General features: G+C 43.5%; 1 protein-coding gene across 1 annotated transcript; it reads right to left on the bottom strand.

Moving 5' to 3' along the window:
• Positions 1–15,156: 15,156 nt before the first annotated feature.
• On the bottom strand, positions 15,157–18,026 carry LOC121587335 (leucine-rich repeat transmembrane neuronal protein 4-like). Its single transcript, XM_041904237.1, has 2 exons — positions 17,733–18,026; positions 15,157–17,213 (listed from the first exon to the last, which is right to left on the bottom strand). The coding sequence occupies exons 1-2, from the start codon at positions 17,734–17,736 to the stop codon at positions 15,592–15,594; spliced, it is 1,626 nt and encodes a 541-aa protein (XP_041760171.1). The 5' UTR covers positions 17,737–18,026; the 3' UTR covers positions 15,157–15,591.
• Positions 18,027–18,443: the final 417 nt, after the last annotated feature.

The following is an 18,443-nucleotide window of genomic DNA, read 5'->3' on the forward strand; positions in this document are numbered from 1 at the left end:
GCTCATATCTGTGTATTCAAACCCACTCAATTAAATGGCACCTCCGGCAGCGATTATTTGTTTTCGAGATATTCCTTTTCCTGTGAGTTGCAAATTGACGTCATCAAGAGACCACTTTACTGTCATAATTATAAGCTAGTCCCGGGAGCCTTTTTACCTACAATTATGCTCTAATATGCACAGAAGCAGCATCATTGTCTTGTCGGCTGTCTATCATCATCAATCTCACCTCAACCTTCTCTCTGTGGAGCTAATTCTCCTGTATGATGACAGTTGTCTCCTTTCCAGCCATGGTGACTCATTTAGTGCCCCCACACTGTGTGGTATCCATGTGGCCACATTATAAAACCAATTATCAGCAGCCAAGTACAAGCTCAGAGCTCTTCTCCCTCTCCGTCACTTCTTTATCTCAGAGGCACAGACAGCTGCAGCAAAGGGGAGCATTGTATATGAAACCCAGGACCAGCTGTACACAGAATAGTATGACAGGGACAGGAATGCTGAAGTAAACAGCATGGGACAATAAGTCTCTATAGATGGTGGATTACTAGTCATTGCTCTAGACACACTAATCCTGATCATGTTGATATCCAGTTGGCTTTCACAATCACAAAGTAGGTATACTTCAGTATCAGTCATCATGTGTGCCTATTCAAGCCTTTTCATAAAGGTCACTGGATCTGATTTGAGGACTGATCATAAGCTTTAGAGTGGCATTCCCTGACACAATGTAGGGGGGAAGAGGGAAATGAAGTCATTCCTCTTCCACAGCCACTAAAATACCAGACCTGATATTGATGTCTTAACTCCTCCTAAAACATTCTCCCCTTCATTCTAAGGTGTTCCCTTTAAATTATTTAAGTCTATTGTTCCCTCTCCCCGATGCTCCTGATTGAGGATAAGGAAGAGGGGGTGAGTAGAGAAAAGAGGGTGAAGGCAGGGTATGTAGATGTGGAGGAGGAGAGTTTAGGCTTCTTCTGAACAGTACAAACTATTTTGCAACATGTAATGCTTGTTGTTGATTGATGTATTTTGAAGGATAATCTCATTGTACCTATGTATTCAGCTTTGCCAGTAGAATTTTACAAGATAGGAAAAGGTAAATTGAATAAGGGGTGGAAATACAAATAGTGTTTATCTGTGCCAATAAATTGCTTCCCTTGTGTTTTAAGGACTGCATGGACATCGATTGAGTTGTTTTTATCTCATCAGATGAGATTACTCTGAGCTTTACCCAGAATGTGTGCCAAGCCTTATCCTCCCCAAACAAGTCACGAAGGACAGAAATTGGAAAGTTGTGGTAATTTGGAATAAGTAAAAGTCACAAATCTTAAAAGACATGCCATATGGACCACTCCACTCTCCCGTATGGATTGTTTTTCGCTCCACTGGCCTGGTTTTGCATCTATTCAGGATGGTTATATCTTACAGACCTCTAGTCTATTTGCCCTCTAAAAATGTTTACCTCACACATCTTCATCAATATTTATTTATTAAATGATCAAAGATGGCAGTGAACAAAAATGCATTACATTTTACATTTAAGCAGACGCTCTTATCCAGAGCGATTTACAGGAGCAATTAGGGTTAAGTGCCTTGCTCAAGGGCACATTGACATATTTTTCACCTAGGGGATTAGAACCAGCGACCTTTCGGTTACTGGCACAATGCTCTTAACCACTAAGCTACCTGCCGCACCATAATGCAAGAACCTTATTATTGTTCATGCATTTTATGTTCCATCACTTTTTGTGTAAGAACAGTATTTCAACGTTCAACCACATGGTAGTAAAAATCAACACTTATCATAAGCATACATTATACAGTATGTTCACGAGACGTGATGACCTCTGACAAAAAAGCTCTGCTCTGAAATTAGTTGCCAATGTCTATTTTTCTCTTCTTCTATTTCAACTAACATCAAAATAAACACAAAAACAACACAAACATCCATGCACACACACACACACACACACACATTGTCTCCAGCTACAGTATTTGAGCTGAGATGGTGGACACCATAATCTAAGAGGGTATGCTTAGTCTGCCAAAGGCAGTATAGTTTGGCAGAGAGGGAGGGTCCATGGAGATTGTAGTCTCCCAAGCCCTGCTAGGAGGAGAGAAGGGGAAGGAAGTAGGAAGATACAAAATACCATGGCTGTCACAGATATGAAGGAGTATGTTGAAAAGTGGACGGTTAATTAATCATGTAAAATGGTTGGCTCACTAATAAGTGTATTCCTCTTTACTTCTCGTTTGCAAAAGGCATTTTGTTTCCTATTTCTAGCTAAAATGTTCTTGTTGTCATTGACCACTGCCAACTAATGTGGGACATCTGGCAACAACTAAATATGAAAGTGGCTCCATGTTATTGAATGCAGCTCATGTTGCACAATGTAGAACTGTTTAAACTCCAACACAAACTAAATTATTCATATGTATCCATAGTCTTCTTGTTATTGTAATTGAGAATGCAGAACTCTATTTTATTCCAAACTAAATATTAAATATTTGAAATAGTATAAACTGTCACTTGCTTTTCAGGTGTGTCTAAAGGATTATAAAATGAAGATATTTATATTTTTTAATAACTATTTTGTGTATTCTCAATGTATTCTGTTGTGCTGTATAATTATTTTCAGTGTGCAAACAACATACAGTGACAATGTACGACAACATTAATGAAGGCAATTTTCATCAAGAGTAATTACCGTTTTCTAAATCAATTTATCATTTTGTTGAGTCTAGTCCTCTGTGCTTGGTTGACAGGGCTTCCAATTGTGTGAATATTTATTGGATGCATTTTAGAGTTGTACCATTATGGCAATCACAACAAAACAAACTAAAAGTAACTCAAATGTTACATAATTACAAATTAAGAATAATCTGAATAAAACAATGTTGAGTAAGATGCCCTAGTATTTTATACAATTTTACATCCATGTAAATAAAGGATATTACAGTGTAAAATTCCATATTATATAGAGCTTGCTTTAAACTTTGAGTATAACTCTGCTAAAGCCATATTCAGTGCCCTCAGAAAGTATTCACACTCCTTGACTTTTCCAGATTGTGTTGTGTTACAGCCTGAATAGAAAATGTATTAAATTGAGATAAAAAAATGTCACTGGCCTACACACAAATCCCATAATGTCAAAGTGGAATTATGTTTTTTGAGGGTGCCTTGTATTTTCCAGTGCGCCTGTTTTGTGCCCTGGAGTGTGTTTGACGCATAAACCTGTATTTTGCGGATTAAGCCTGTTATTCTGTGATTTACCCTCCTGCGCCTGACTTCTTCAACACCACCTCATCACAGCCTAAATAAGTTCAGGACTAAAAATGTGATTAACAACTCACATAATAATTTGCATGGACTCACTCTGTGTGCAATAACAGTGTTTATCATGATTTGTGAACGACTACCTCATCTCTGTACCCCACTCATTCAATTATCTGTAAGGTCCCTCAGTTGAGCAGTGAATTTCAAATACAGATTCTACTACAAAGACCAGGGAGGTTTTCCAATGCCTCGCAATTAAGGGCACCTATTGGTAGATGGGTAAAAAAAAAGCAGACATTGAACATCCCTTTGAGCATGGTGAAGTTATTAATTACACTTTGGATGGTGTATCAATACACCCAGTCGCTACAAAGATACAGGTGTCCTTCCTAACTCAGTTGCCGGAGAGGAAGGAAACCGCTCAGGGATTTCACCATGACGCCAATGGTGACTTTAAAACAGTTAGAGTTTAATGGCTGTGATAGGAGAAAACTGGATGGATCCACAACAAAACTGGGGAGTTTATCAGGATAACAAAGATACGAAATGGATCTAAGCACAGGCGAAAACCTGGTTCAGTCTGCTTTCCACCAGACAGTGCAAGATTAGTTCACCTTTCAGCAGGACAATAAAACACAAGGCCAAATCTACACTGGAGTTGCCTACCAAGAAGACAGTGAATGTTCCTGAGTGGCCGAGTTACAGTTTGGACTTAAATCTGCTTAGAAATATATGGGCAGCGTCCCAAGTCTCCTCCGCGCGCCGAAACCAGTCATCCACCGCAGGAGCCTCGGTCTGGCTCTGGTACCACGGTGCCAGGACTGGTTGGTAACCCAAAACACATTGGAAGGGTGTTAGGTTAGTGGAGGAGTGGCGGAGAGAGTTCTGAGCATATTCTGCCCATGGCAGGAACACCGACCACTCCCCCGGCCGGTCCTGACAGTAGGTCCGCAGGAACCTACCCACATCTTGATTCACCCTTTCCACCTGCCCATTACTCTCGGGATGAAATCCAGAGGTCAGGCTGACCGAGACCCCCAGACGTTCCATGAACGCCTTCCAGACTCTAGACGTGAACTGGGGACCTCGGTCGGACACTATATCCTCTGGTACCCCGTAGTGCCGGAAGACGTGAGTAAACAGAGCCTCCACAGTTTGTAGGGCCGTGGGGAGACCGGGCAGAGGAAGGAGGCGGCAGGACTTTGAAAAGTGGTCCACAACGACCAGGATAGTGGTGTTACCTTGGGAGGGGGGAAGATCAGTGAGAAAATCAATACTCAGGTGAGACCATGGTCGTTGTGGAACTGGTAAAGGTTGTAGCTTACCCGCTGGGAGGTGCCTAGGTGCCTTACTCTAGGCGCACACTGAGCATGAGGAAACATACACCATCACGTCCTTAGCCAAGGTAGGCCACCAGTACTTCTCGGTCAGGCAGCGCATGTACGACCGATACTTGGATGACCAGAGGAGGGTGACGTGTGTGCCCAGTAGATCAGACAATCACGGATAAGCGCAGGCACGTACTGCAGCCCAGCTGGACACTGCGGTGGAGATGGATCTGTGCGTAATGCCTGCGCTATATCTGCGTCCATCGCCCATACTACCGGCGCCACAATGCATGAGGACAGGAGTATGGGGGTGTTGTCTCTGGGCCTCTCCTCTGTGTCATACAGCTGAGACAGTGCGTCTGCCTTTACGTTCTTCGTACCCGGAATGTATGAGAGTGTGAAATCAAACCGGGTGAAGAAGAGGGCCCACCTGGCCTGGCGAGGATTCAGCCTCCTCGCTGCCCGAATGTACTCCAGGTTACGGTGGTCTGTCCAGACGAGGAAAAGGTGTTTCACCCCTTCGAGCCAATGTCTCCACACCGAAAAGAAGGCACAGGGGCGGAGCTTCTGTGGTGTGCCCGAGCGATGGGATAAGACAGCTCCTATCCCTACCTCGGACGCATCCACCTCCACTACGAACGATAGTGATGGATCGGGGTGAGCCAGTACCGGGGCTGAGGTGAACAGACCCCACAATCTACTGAAGGCCAAAACAGCCTCAGCAGACCAGCGGAGCCGGGATGGCCCACCCTTCAACAAGGAGGTAATGGGAGCTGCGACCTTGCCAAAGCCCCGAATAAACCTTCGATAGTAGTTGGCAAAGCCAAGGAAGCGCTGCACCTTCTTTACCGTGGTTGGAGTCGGCCAATTACGCACGGCTGCAATGCAGTCTCCCTCCATCTCAACACATGTGGTGGTAATGCGATATGCGAGGAAGGAGATTGACTGCTGGAAAAACTCACACTTCTCTGCCTTGGCATAAAGATCATTTTCCAGCAGTCGGACCAGTACCTTGCGAACCAGGGACACATGCTCGGCGCGTGTAGCGGAATACACCAGGATGTCATCGATGTAGACCACCACATCGCGACCAAGCATGTCCCGAAACACCTTGTTCACAAAGGACTGGAAAACGGATGGAGCATTCATCAAACCGTAGGGCATCACCAGGTATTCATAATGCCCCGAGGTTGTGCTGAATGCTGTTTTCCACTCATCCCCTTCCCGAATACGCACCAGGTTGTAGGCACTCCTGAGGTCTAATTTGTTGAAAAAGCGGGCCCCATGCATTGACTCAATCACTGAAGGAATGAGGGGAAGAGTATAGACGCTGGCACCAGAAATGGTCGATCAGGGCCCGCTCGTTCCACCCCGACCCCGCTGCCAGCGTCCGAAACTCCAGCGCGTAGTCCTGAGCGGTCCTCATCCCCTGCCTCAGATGAACCAGTCGTTCGCCCGCCTCTCGACCCTCAGGCGGGTGATCAAAAACGGCCCGAAAGAGGCGAGCAAACTCCCCGTAGTCCTCCAACGCGGTACCTCCCTCGTTCCACACCGCGTTGGCCCACTCCAGGGCTTTCCCACAAAGGCAGGAAACAAGGACGGATACCTTCTCCCGCTCCCGGGGCTCTGGCCTGATGCTGGAGAAATACAACTCCAGTTGGAGTCGGAATTCCTTACATCGCGCTGCCGTCCCATCAAACGCCGGTGGCCGGGATATCTGGATCCCTCCAGGGGCTGGGGTGTAGGTGGCTGGATCCGGTTGACCAGCTGGTCTCGATAGATTGGATCCTCTCCTCTCCAGGCATTCTACCACCTGAAGTACCCGATCCATCGCTTCCCCCAAGCTGGCCAACATCGAGGAATGCTCCTGGAACCTTGCCACAACTCCAGGCATGCGGTCTTCTCCTGCTGACTCCATATCAGATCAGGTGAGTGATTCTGTGACGAGGTGTGAATGAAGGAGTCAGGCGCAGGAGGTAAAATACCGAAGTCCAGAGTTTATTCCGTTTACATAAATCAAATGCCCCAAGCGTCAAACAAAACTATTACAAGGGAAAACATCCACCTTGGCATAAACACAGTGAATAGTAGCTCAACCGAGCTACACGCTCTCACAACAAACAATCACTCACAAAGGGGAACAGAGGGAACACTTATACACATACTAATTAGGGGAATGAGCACCAGGTGTGTGTGATTGACAAGACATGACAAGTGGAGTGATGAGAATGGGATCGGCAGTAGCTAGTATTCCGGTGATGACGAACGCCGAAGCCTGCCCGAACCAGGACGGAGGGCAGCCTCGGCGGAAGTCGTGACAATCAACAACCAATTTGACAGAGCTTGAAGAATTTTGAAAATAATAATGGGCAAATGTTGCACAATCCAGGTGTGGAATGCTCTTAGAAAATTACCCAGAAAGACTAGAGCCGTAATTGCTGCCAAAGGTGATTCTAACATGTATTGTCTCAGGGGGTGAATACTTATCTAATCAAGATACTGTATATTAGTGTTTAATTGTTCATATTTTTTTTTTTACAAAGGTTTTTCTTCCACTATGACATTACAGAGTATTTTGTGTAGATAGTTGACAAAAAAATGACAATTCAATCCATTTTAATCCCACTTTGTAACATGTTTAAAAAGTTAAGGGGTGTGAATACTTTCTGAAAGACTGATTTGCTTTCAGGTACAGTCAGGTAAAACATTTGAAGCACCCTTTATAAAGATGAGCAAAAAAGACTGTATAAAATAAAGAATTCAAATACTGAGCTATATGTATGCAAAACATATATATTTTTATTATATTATTCTATACTAATACAGTTGCTCAGAGAAAGAGATTGCATCATGAATTTCAGTCCACTTCACAAGGCATTTTCATTCAAAAGTATAACAAAAGCGAGCAAGTCTTGGTGCTACAGTCCAAATACAACAATACTAATTCCCTCAAATTGAGCTGGGTCTTTTGTAACATGGCTGGCTGGCAGATACTCCTCACTTTAAAACCTGATGGAAAATTTACTCAATCTTATTGGTAGGGTGGGATCAAACATTTCACTGCAGACGTGGTTCATAAAGAATTGATATCGACGTGCGTCGCTTTAGAAACTTCAATACAACACAATAACAGCAACTTATTTTCTCTGACATTTCATAGAATAAAGCATAATGAATGGCCAATCAGAATTATTCTTTAACCTAAGCCTATAATTTGCTATGCCAACTTTACTTTCTACATGACCACACACATGATCAAATCATTACGGTCAGTGAGCACATTAAAAACGGTAAAATACCAAGGAAATTGCACAGAGTTGTCATAGTCCAACAATCAAGATGGACTTTCTATGAATGTAGCCATCTTGACTATCTTCTCAACAAGTTGATGTATTTTATTTTATACCACTTTAATCTTCTGCTATTTTGTCATACTGTGTCATAGATGATGATATTGTCATTGCCGTTACAGTAAGTGTAGACTTGATGGAAATTAGCAAATTGTGAAATTGTAATATAAAAATGCTATACAGGTATGAATAAATCAAATACAAATTGTAACTATAGTTTTAACTATGCTTTGTGTAAAGTTTTTTTTGGGGTGAACAAATAGTTACTTTGGAGGTGACTATAACTATTTAAATACAGATCTCAGAAAGTGACTACTTTTTAAAACTATTTGAATACAGATCTCAGAAAGTAACAACTTTTTAAAATATATTTGAATACAGATCTCAGGAAGTGACTACTTTTCAGAAACCATTGGATTGGCTGCCTTCAACTAATGTTGAATGAATAGAACACAATCTCCTATACTATTCCAATCTATCTGACAGTCATATTTGTTCTACACAATACATTTCTATCTGAACATTCTGTAAATGTCCGTTCTCCTGAATGTCCATTGCCTCAGGTGTACAGTACATAATCAAGTCAAACCAATTAACCAATTATATTTTGTACAGATAAGTATAAATACTTTGTGATGGTCAACTACTGTACTTTCAACATGCCACTTGAAAGCTGCAAATAACTGTATGATACCTGAAAATACTGGACAAAGTCATTGCAAACATTGCAAACAGCAATTTGGATGCTTAGCAAAGAATAATTTTGAACCTCTTTTTCCATCTGAAGGGAAGTGTTCTTGTTTCAAACACACACTATACCATCTTTAAAGGTATAGTTTACTCAGAATACAAACTAACGTGATTTTCCACCTACCTTGGCTATAGTTGATTCTAGAAGGCCATATTTTGTTACTGTTAGCATTCTCAGTAACACTTAACATTAAACTGTTATTGTGCCTGTGTAATAAAACTGTAATTACTTTAGGAGCAACATTTTATTCTGATGTTGTTACATAATAGTCTGGTAATTGCATTTTAATTGCATAGCAACGAGCTGAGAGTTTTTGTAACTGCTGTACACGAGGAATAGTGACTGTTCCTTATTCCACTTATGTAATAACTCCATTATTATGCAATTATAAAGCAATTTCCAAAGTCCTATGTAACGACAATGTTGCTATTGTAATAATCACAAAGTTACTACACATGTATAAGAACTTGATATAAAGTTTTACTGTATTACCTTATGCCTCACTAATTATTAAAATATATTTGTTAATTATTTTGAAGCTGCAAAAGTGGTCTACTCTAATGTTGAGGTGATTCCATGTCCCTTGTGTATTTAATTCTATGCTATATTAAGATTAATATCTGAGCGCCTTCCAAACCATGTGCTAATGTATAGTATATTTTGACTTATTCAACTAACTGTTGAAGTTTTTGGTACTGGCAGCCATCAAATATATATTTTTTGTTTTCAAATATTATTAGAATTCCTGAGAGGTATTCAAAATACTTTCAAATATTATTAGTTTTTCTGTGACCTGTATTTGAATATGAAAGAAAATAGTTGCCTTTTAGTTGAAACTCTATATAAACTATATTCGACTACCTCGAGTATTTGAAGAGTTGGTATTTTCAAATAAACTACAAAATACAATTATTTTCTGCCCATGTCTGACACAGACCATGCATTATATTCACTGAATGGTGGGTGTATATTGATCAAACAAAACCTTGTGCTATAATAAATGACAAATATGGGGGGTATTTTACAAGAGGGATGGTTATCTTACACTAATTGTTCAAGCCTTTCATGTGGTAATTTACTTCATGCTTGCTGCCCTCATCATGATTGTACTAACAACACCTGTGTCATCCAATGAGGAATTACTTCAATGATACACTTTCAGACTGCCACGATCGTCTGACGAATGAGTAGACCAAAGCGCAGCGCGTTGAGCGAACATGACTTTATTTAATTAAAGCCTGGAACAAAACAACAAATAAAGAACGATACGTGAAGTCCTCTGTAACACTGACAGAACATGGAACAAAAACCCACACCCCTAAGGTGAACACTGACAGTTTAAATATGGCTCCCAATCAGAGATAACGAGCCGACAGCTGACACTCGTTACCTCCGATTGGGAGTCACATGACGAGACAAGACACTACAACCAAAACCAAACACAACCAAATGAACACACCCTATACCCAACACAACCAAATGAATACACCCTGGCTCAAACTACACAGTCCCGGAGCCAGAGCGTGACAGTACCCCCCCCTAAAGGCGCGGACTGCGACCGCGCCTCAATACGGGCTAAACAAGGGAGGGCTGGGCGGGCATACCTCCTCGGCGGTGGCTCTGGCTCCGGCCTTGATCCCCACCTCCCCACCTCCTCTCCAACCCCCCAAAGTACCCCTGGTCCTGTCTAGCCCCGCTGGCCGGAGCCGGACTGACGACACGCGCCCCTGGCTTGGTGCGTGGAGGACGAACGGGCCTTACCAGGCTGACGACGCGCACCACTGCCTTGGCGCGGGGAGCAGGAATGGGCCGGACCGGGCTGACGAAGCGCACCCCTGACTTGGTGCGGAGAGCGGGACCGGGCCGGACAGGGCTGTCGACGCACACCGTAGACTTGGTGCGTGGAGCAGGAACAGGCCGGGCAGGGCTGTCGACGCACACCGTAGACTTGGTGCGGGGAGCAGGACTGGGCTGGACAGGGCTGTCGACGCACACCGGAGACTTGGTGCGTAGAGCAGGAACAGGCCGGGCAGGGCTGTCGACGCACACCGTGGACTTGGTGCGTGGAGCAGGACTGGGCTGGACAGGGCTGTCGACGCACACCGTGGACTTGGTGCGTGGAGCAGGAACAGGCCGGGCAGGGCTGTCGACGCACACCGTAGACTTGGTGCGTAGAGCAGGAACAGGCCGGGCAGGGCTGTCGACGCACACCGTAGACTTGGTGCGAGGAGCAGGAACAGGCCGGGCAGGGCTGGCGACGCACACCGTAGGTTTTGTGCGTGGAGCAGGAACAGGCCGGGCTGGGCTGGCGACGCACACCGTAGGTTTTGTGCGTGGAGCAGGAACAGGCCGGGCTGGGCTGGCGACGCACACCGTAGGTTTTGTGCGTGGAGCAGGAACAGGCCGGGCTGGGCTGGCGACGCACCCCGTAGGCTTTGTGCGTAGAGCAGGAACAGGCCGGGCTGGGCTGGCGACGCACACCGTAGGCTTGATGCGAGAAGCAGGAACAGGCCGGGCTGGGCTGGCGACGTACACCGTAGGCTTAGTACGTGGAGCAGGAACCGGCCGGGCTGGACTGGCGACGCACACCGTGGGCTTGGTGCGTGGAGTAGGAACAGGCCGGTCCGTACTGGGAACACACACCACTGGCCTTAACCGGGGATCAGGAACGGGCCGGAACGGACTGGTAACACACCTCAGTCTCTCACGCCGTGCCTCAACTACTTCCCTCCCTCTACTCGCCAATGGCTCCCGTAATTCGGTAGCCTTCTCTCCACGTCTTCCTGTGGCAGCCTCCTGCTGCCCAGCCGCCAAGCCATGTGCCCCCCAAAAAACTTTTTGGGGTTGCCTCTCGTCCCTCCGACGATGGCCCTGCTGACGCCGTTGCTCCTCTCTCGCCAGGGCCTTGATCCTCCCCCAAGGTCCCTTGCCCCCGAGCATGTCCTCCCAGGACCACGATTTGCCCACCTGGGCCATCGCCAGCCTCTCGATCTCCTTACCCGGCGCTTCCTCCCATGTCCAGTCTCCTTGCTCCTGGACACGCTGCTTGGTCCTTTTTTGGTGGGTTTTTCTGTCACGATCGTCTGACGAATGAGTAGACCAAAGCGCAGCGCGTTGAGCGAACATGACTTTATTTAATTAAAGCCTGGAACAAAACAACAAATAAAGAACGATACGTGAAGTCCTCTGTAACACTGACAGAACATGGAACAAAAACCCACACCCCTAAGGTGAACACTGACAGTTTAAATATGGCTCCCAATCAGAGATAACGAGCCGACAGCTGACACTCGTTACCTCCGATTGGGAGTCACATGACGAGACAAGACACTACAACCAAAACCAAACACAACCAAATGAACACACCCTATACCCAACACAACCAAATGAATACACCCTGGCTCAAACTACACAGTCCCGGAGCCAGAGCGTGACACAGACCTGGTGATAGAAACCCTGTCTCCACCCCCTGAACATAAAAAAGCCACAACAATACACAGTTCATAAATAGATGGGAGAGAAGGCAAGGCTGTAGGACTGAATCATGTTGTCGGTCTTTAAATCAGGGAGGTAGTCTCAATTAAATGTGAGTCACTATTTTGGAAAGATCCCAGTGGTTCATAAGAAAGTGGGGAATCAGGGTGTCCTGTTCACTTCAGATCCCATTAAGACGTAATAACAACTGCAACCAAAAACAATGTTTGACCCAACACAAAAAGAAACAACAAACAGCAAAATCTGTGCTGGAGATGAAGATGAAGATCCACTGGACCAAAACCAGGGCCTCTATGCTGCAATTACAGTACGTCAGTGGAGAGTGTTCATTTCCAACCTCTGGAGTGGTGAATGCCACAGAGGTGACCAGGAGGCATGATGTTGCTCCATATAGTATGAACCCCCCATTAAACAGAGGTTAATAAAATAAATTAAAACAATTCCAAACTCCAGAGATCCTATGGTGATACAACATTAGTTCATAATATGAAACATTGGACACGTTGACTGATTTTCTGCCAAATGATTTCATGTGGACATTGGAATCTATGTAGTACAGTCTAAAATGAAGGTTACAGTAGGTTTGGGCATGTAATGGTTCCGTGGTGGCATTCGGAGTCCTCTGGAATGGATATAGTGTTTAGGCAACGTTACATTAATTACAAGCAGTATTATGAATGCTAATTGTCATGTCATCTGCAGCGAGTGTTAAGAATATTGTAGTATGGGTAGGTCTGGAAGGAAAGATATATGACCAGAGTATACCACAACATGCAATGGAATGTTCATCTTACTCAGTTGTTGAGAAATACAATTGTTTTCCCTTTCTAAAAATACAGTTCTCCATTTACTAACAGCCTATCAAACTGTATTTGCCCCAAGTGTAAATTGAATGCTCTATCTATAACATTTTCGATTCACAAGTTGGAGGCTGTGAATGAATGTTTTCGACACAAAAGATAATAACTCCTGCCTTTTAACAGAGTATTGTCTAGGGTAATTAATTATACATGTTCAACACCAGCTCTACACAATCAGTAATACAAAGAAGAAGAAGGGAAAATCTATATAGGCTTATTACAGTATAGCCTGGATAATTTAAGCACATAAAGGTTGACTAAAATTGGAAATCATAGCTAGCATAGATTAACTGTGCATCAATTAGTGTTTCCCATCTACAGTAAAACACCTAACTCATAAACCTCAGATGGTTCTCTTCACTGCCTCCTTCCCAGATATAGCAGCCATACAGTGCTACAACCATCTGGAGTTTTCAAGACAACGTAAACCATGTGTTTCATCTATCAGAATTTTAAAAAGGCAGATTAAAATGCACATAATTACAACATTGCTCTTTTCTACAAATACGAAGGCGCCATTTGCATTCCAAACAGGAATTCATCATAAATGCAGCAGCTGAAAGCATAATAAATGGGTATATCAATCTTGCTGCCAGCAGTACCTCCTCGTCTAGAGACAACAACAAAAAACATGACTCATACTGAGAAAGTGAAATAAGTGATGGGGCACTTAAATCCTTTTGTTATGAAATGGTCATCAACCATTCTCAATGTTTGTTCGCATTCACTTTACATCACATGATGGCCATGGACACATCACCCTCCTGCCATATTTCACTATATTACTTTTCTGTATAGACATGCTGTTTTGTATGAGTAACTTGTGGTTAGATCGCTATAACTGTCTCTATTGGCCTCAAGAGCAGTGATCATTATGAATATTACACTCTATACACACCAAGCTGTCCAGTAGCTGCTTATACCAGCCTATACACAACAACACACAGGAGGAGAGTCTCCAAGTCTGAGGAATGACATGTTTCTAGTTTAGGACCAGTAGAAGGATGATAATACGCAGTGGATTATCATCCTCAAATTAAAGATTGTGACTGAATTCCACCCCTTTTTGATTAGGTAGGATAGCTCACCGATATAAATAGCTTTTGAACGCTGGCACCAAATTCCCCTAATCCTGCCTGGCTTAACACATGCACACATGCCACCTTGCCCACTTTAATTTATTTTCCTTTCTGTTGAGGGAGTTGACCATATTGAGTTGACTAGGGAGGGAGGAGGAGAGGAGAAGACAGACGGAGGCGGGTGGCATTTTACTAATAGCAAAAGTGCCCTGACCCTTGGGACCATGTTTGCTGAGCGGCTGTTGCCCTTGTTCTTTCCCTTGTCTGTTACACAGCTGGAACACACGGCCCTCCCACACCAACACAAACAGACACCGCATGGAGAGAGCTGAATTAGGCATTGCCAGTAGAGGGAGGGAGGGAGGGGGGCAGTATGTAACCCAAATGTCCATGGCTGCATTTTTCATAGCCTTAGTGGGGTGGTATACCCCACACATCCATAAAACATTTGTCCAAGGTGCTGGATCAGACAGGATAAAAAAAAATGTTATGCATTCTTCATAGAAATGTAATTTGTCATAACATTTGAAATTGTCTTGTTGCACCATGTTTCAGGTCATGGTGAAGTGCCTCAATAGAAAGCATACTAATGCTGTTGGCCTTTTTGGTATTTTGCATGCCAGTATGAAGATTAAAAACAGGAAAAAAATATTGTAATCATGTTTATGACACCCATTATTTAGCAACTACCATTCACAAGTTTAATGACATAATTCAATTTCACATACAGTGACCATAATTCCATAAAATGAACAAGAGCTAAATATTGGAAAAGACTACACATAAAGTATATCAGTTGCTTGTATAAAAGTATTAACACTAAGATCTCAATATCACTCAAGGATAACAAAAGTGAAAGTGGGGTAATCTGTAATCAACAGCTATCTCAATTTGATCACTCTTTTGTTGCTGAGAATTTTCCTGCACTGTAGGAAATGCACATTTGTAGTGTATTCAAGGTTTAAAAAGGCTTCTAAAGTTTATTATTACTTGTTTCAAACTTGTATCAACCCCTACAAAAATCTCCATTAATTATAATCCACAAAAATAATTCACATTTCCTGTTACTGCAGGATAATTTTCCTGCTGAGAGAAACTAGGTTTAGGTTTATATTCACAAACAGGATTAATGAATCTAATCAATTTGTTCTTAATGTGCTAACGTTAATTTAAAACAACAATAAGAGTGAAACAGAGGATGTAAGTTTCATCATTCACCATGCACATGGTGAGCTGTACAGTGCATCCCTGTGGAAAACATTTAGCTCTGACTCCCAAGCAGCTGTAAACTGCGTTTTTAGGATGGATAACTTTAATTTAAAACAACAGTAAAAACAGAGTCAGAGGATGGACGTTTAACTCAGTCTCCGTTCACTCAGAGGTTTACAGTGCAACACATTTACCTCTGACCCCCAGGCAGAGCGTGTTTTTAGGATGGACTTGACAGATCATACCTCACATTCTCTGGATCCTGAGATCGTGCAGGTGCAGGCCCTTGTCTCATTTACCAATGCATCCATGGTCTCAGAGTTTGAATGGTAAGTCAAATAATACTCTTGTAACTGAGAGTTAAGGTTAAGCTCCTGCTTCCGGGCCTTTTTTCTGCGCTTGTGGTTGACTGAGTGCTGCTGCAGCTGCCTCATGCTATTGGGGTAGCGCCTCCACGAGACATAAATTACCAGCAGGATCAATGACACAGACAGAAATAGGGCTACACTGCCTGCAATGATTTTATGGAAGGCCATATGCTCAAACTCTGGCTCTGGGAAAAATGAGGACGATTCTGGAGAGATTGAGGTCATGAGTATGGATTCTGTTGTGTCTTTGTCTGTCACAATGGGAGAGACAGGTTGTGGAGTGAGTCTTTGTACAGTTGATGCAGGTAGATCTTGGTTTATTGTGGTCGTGGCAGAGAGATGTGTGGTGGGCTTTTTGGTGTCCACAACTGAGGCTGTGGTTTGCCTCATGATCATTGCTGTGGTTTGGTCTACAACGGTTATGTCCACACAGATTGTGTAGTTCCTCACTATGTCCATTACTCTGTCTCCCTGAACTGACTTGGGGCTGCTGCATATCATGTTGATGTCCTTTGAGCCTCTGAAGTTCTTCAGCCAGGTCACCAGGGGGCAGATAGTAGGGCTGCAATCCCAGGCGTTACCCACCAGGCTAATGGTGGTGATGGAGACCCAGGCTGAAACCGTGTCCTGAGACACGTTGCTCAGCTTGTTGGATTCAAGATTGAGTATCTGTAAGTTTGGCATACACTGGAAAACAGCTGGGTCCAAGATCTGGATGTCATTTCCTGAGAGGTCTAATTTCTGCAGCGTATGCCAGATCCAAGGCAGGCCCTGATTGATGGCTCGTATGCGGTTCCATTGCAAGTAGAGGACCTGTAGATTGGTAAGGCGTGGAAAAAGAAAAAAATGTATCCTTGAAAATTTATTATGCTCCAGATGAAGCTCTTTCAACCTGAACAGCCCCAAGAAGGTGGTGCGGGTAAGGGTGCGTAGGTGATTGTAACCCAGGTCCAGGAACTCCAGGTTGCGACACTCCAGGAAAGTGCGTACAGGTATCCTGTTGAGACCATTGGAACGTAGGTGAAGGTTTTGGAGCTTACGCAGACCATAGAAATGACCTGGCTGCAGAGACTGTAGCTGGTTGTAGGACAAATCAAGATTGCGTAGGTTTGGTACAGCATTGAAAGTCTTATTTTGTAGAAGTGTAATTTTGTTGGAGCTGAGAATCAGTTCTTTGAGCCTACGCACGCCCTGAAAGGCTAAGCTATCTATGACGGTGATGGAATTGTGGTCCAGGTAGAGCCAGATGAGCTGGTTGAGATGAGCGAATTGGTAAGGCAGCAGAGTCAGTAGACTGTTGTAGCGCAGGGACAGACCCTGGCATCCAGTAGAGATGTTTTCTGGGATGTCTTGAAAGATGCCAGACTCGCAATAAACAATCTTCCCTTCACAGCGACAACTTGCTGGGCACATCCTCTCCCCCTTGCTGAGCAGCAGAAGAAAAGACGCCAGGAGAAGAAGACATGAAAGCCGACTATCCCAAACTAGGGAACCTGTTGATGAGAAAAGATTTGAGTGAACGGGCTACAAAAGCACACCCCCATTTCAATATGTGTGCCCTGTCACTGTGCAATGTCCATGACAGAGTCAATTGATTTTTCAGCCAGATTTTCTTTTAGCAGTGGCAATGAAAATCCTGTAAACTATGAGTGATGGGTGTTTCTTTCTAAGACATAAATGCACAGCAGCAGAGAACAGACACTGAATAACTTTCACATTTCGTACCAGTTGTGAGCTCAAATATGTATAATGTATATTCATAAATATATAAAATGGCAGATATATTACTCAGTGACCAATCTTTTGTTGGGTTTTAGAGTAGCCTAACTACCTTATAAAAGCTACCCACTTCAAACATAATTAGAAACCCTATATAATACAATACTGGTTGAACACTGCATAGGAAAAGCAAGCATCAAGGAATTTCATGAAACAAAGCTTCAAATCGCCATAACTTTCATGAAATAGAAATATGTATCTTTATAATGTTTGTTTCATTGGTAGTCACTTACCCATTGCGGCTTAGTGAAATAGGAGCAATACTTTCAGCACCATGGAACTGTCCAAATAATTCATTTAACTCCTTTCATTCGACACACGCATGCTCTACCACTAGAAAACTGAAAATATTGCATGAATTGCCTCGCGATTTTCAAGTGATGCTCTTAAATGTATACATCACCGACAATAAGATTTTAAATCTGAATAAAATACAAGTTAGAGCATAAGCAGTCTTCCAACAGTTCAATATATCCGCGGAGGATCATAATGCACTCATCCCTAAATAGCCTACTGGACTGGTAGTGACTTCACCCGGACGCGGCAAAGAAATGGAAATACTGGCTATGCGCAATAAAGAATTCCGTTCAGGCATGTCGGATTGCACAACCCAGTGCAAATGCAGCACCTTGCGCCTTCTCGCTCTCTACATACACATGCATGCACACTCGCGAAAAGAGAGGGAGAGAGACAAAGCCATAATATTACATTTTAAATGTCTCTATTCCTTTGAAACTTTTGTAAGTGTAATGTTTACTGTTCATTTTTTGTTTATTTCAATGTAGTTTATTATCTATTTCACTTGATGTGGCAATGTAAACATATGTTTCCCATGTCAATAAAGCCCTTTGAATTGTATAAGAATCGGTCACATTCGAGTTACTAAAATAGATAAAAACTGTGCATTTATTGAAAGTTGAAAGATCAAAGTTCAACATACTCTG

The sequence above is a fragment of the Coregonus clupeaformis genome, chromosome 18 (assembly GCF_020615455.1).
Source record: "Coregonus clupeaformis isolate EN_2021a chromosome 18, ASM2061545v1, whole genome shotgun sequence".
NCBI lineage: Eukaryota > Metazoa > Chordata > Actinopteri > Salmoniformes > Salmonidae > Coregonus > Coregonus clupeaformis.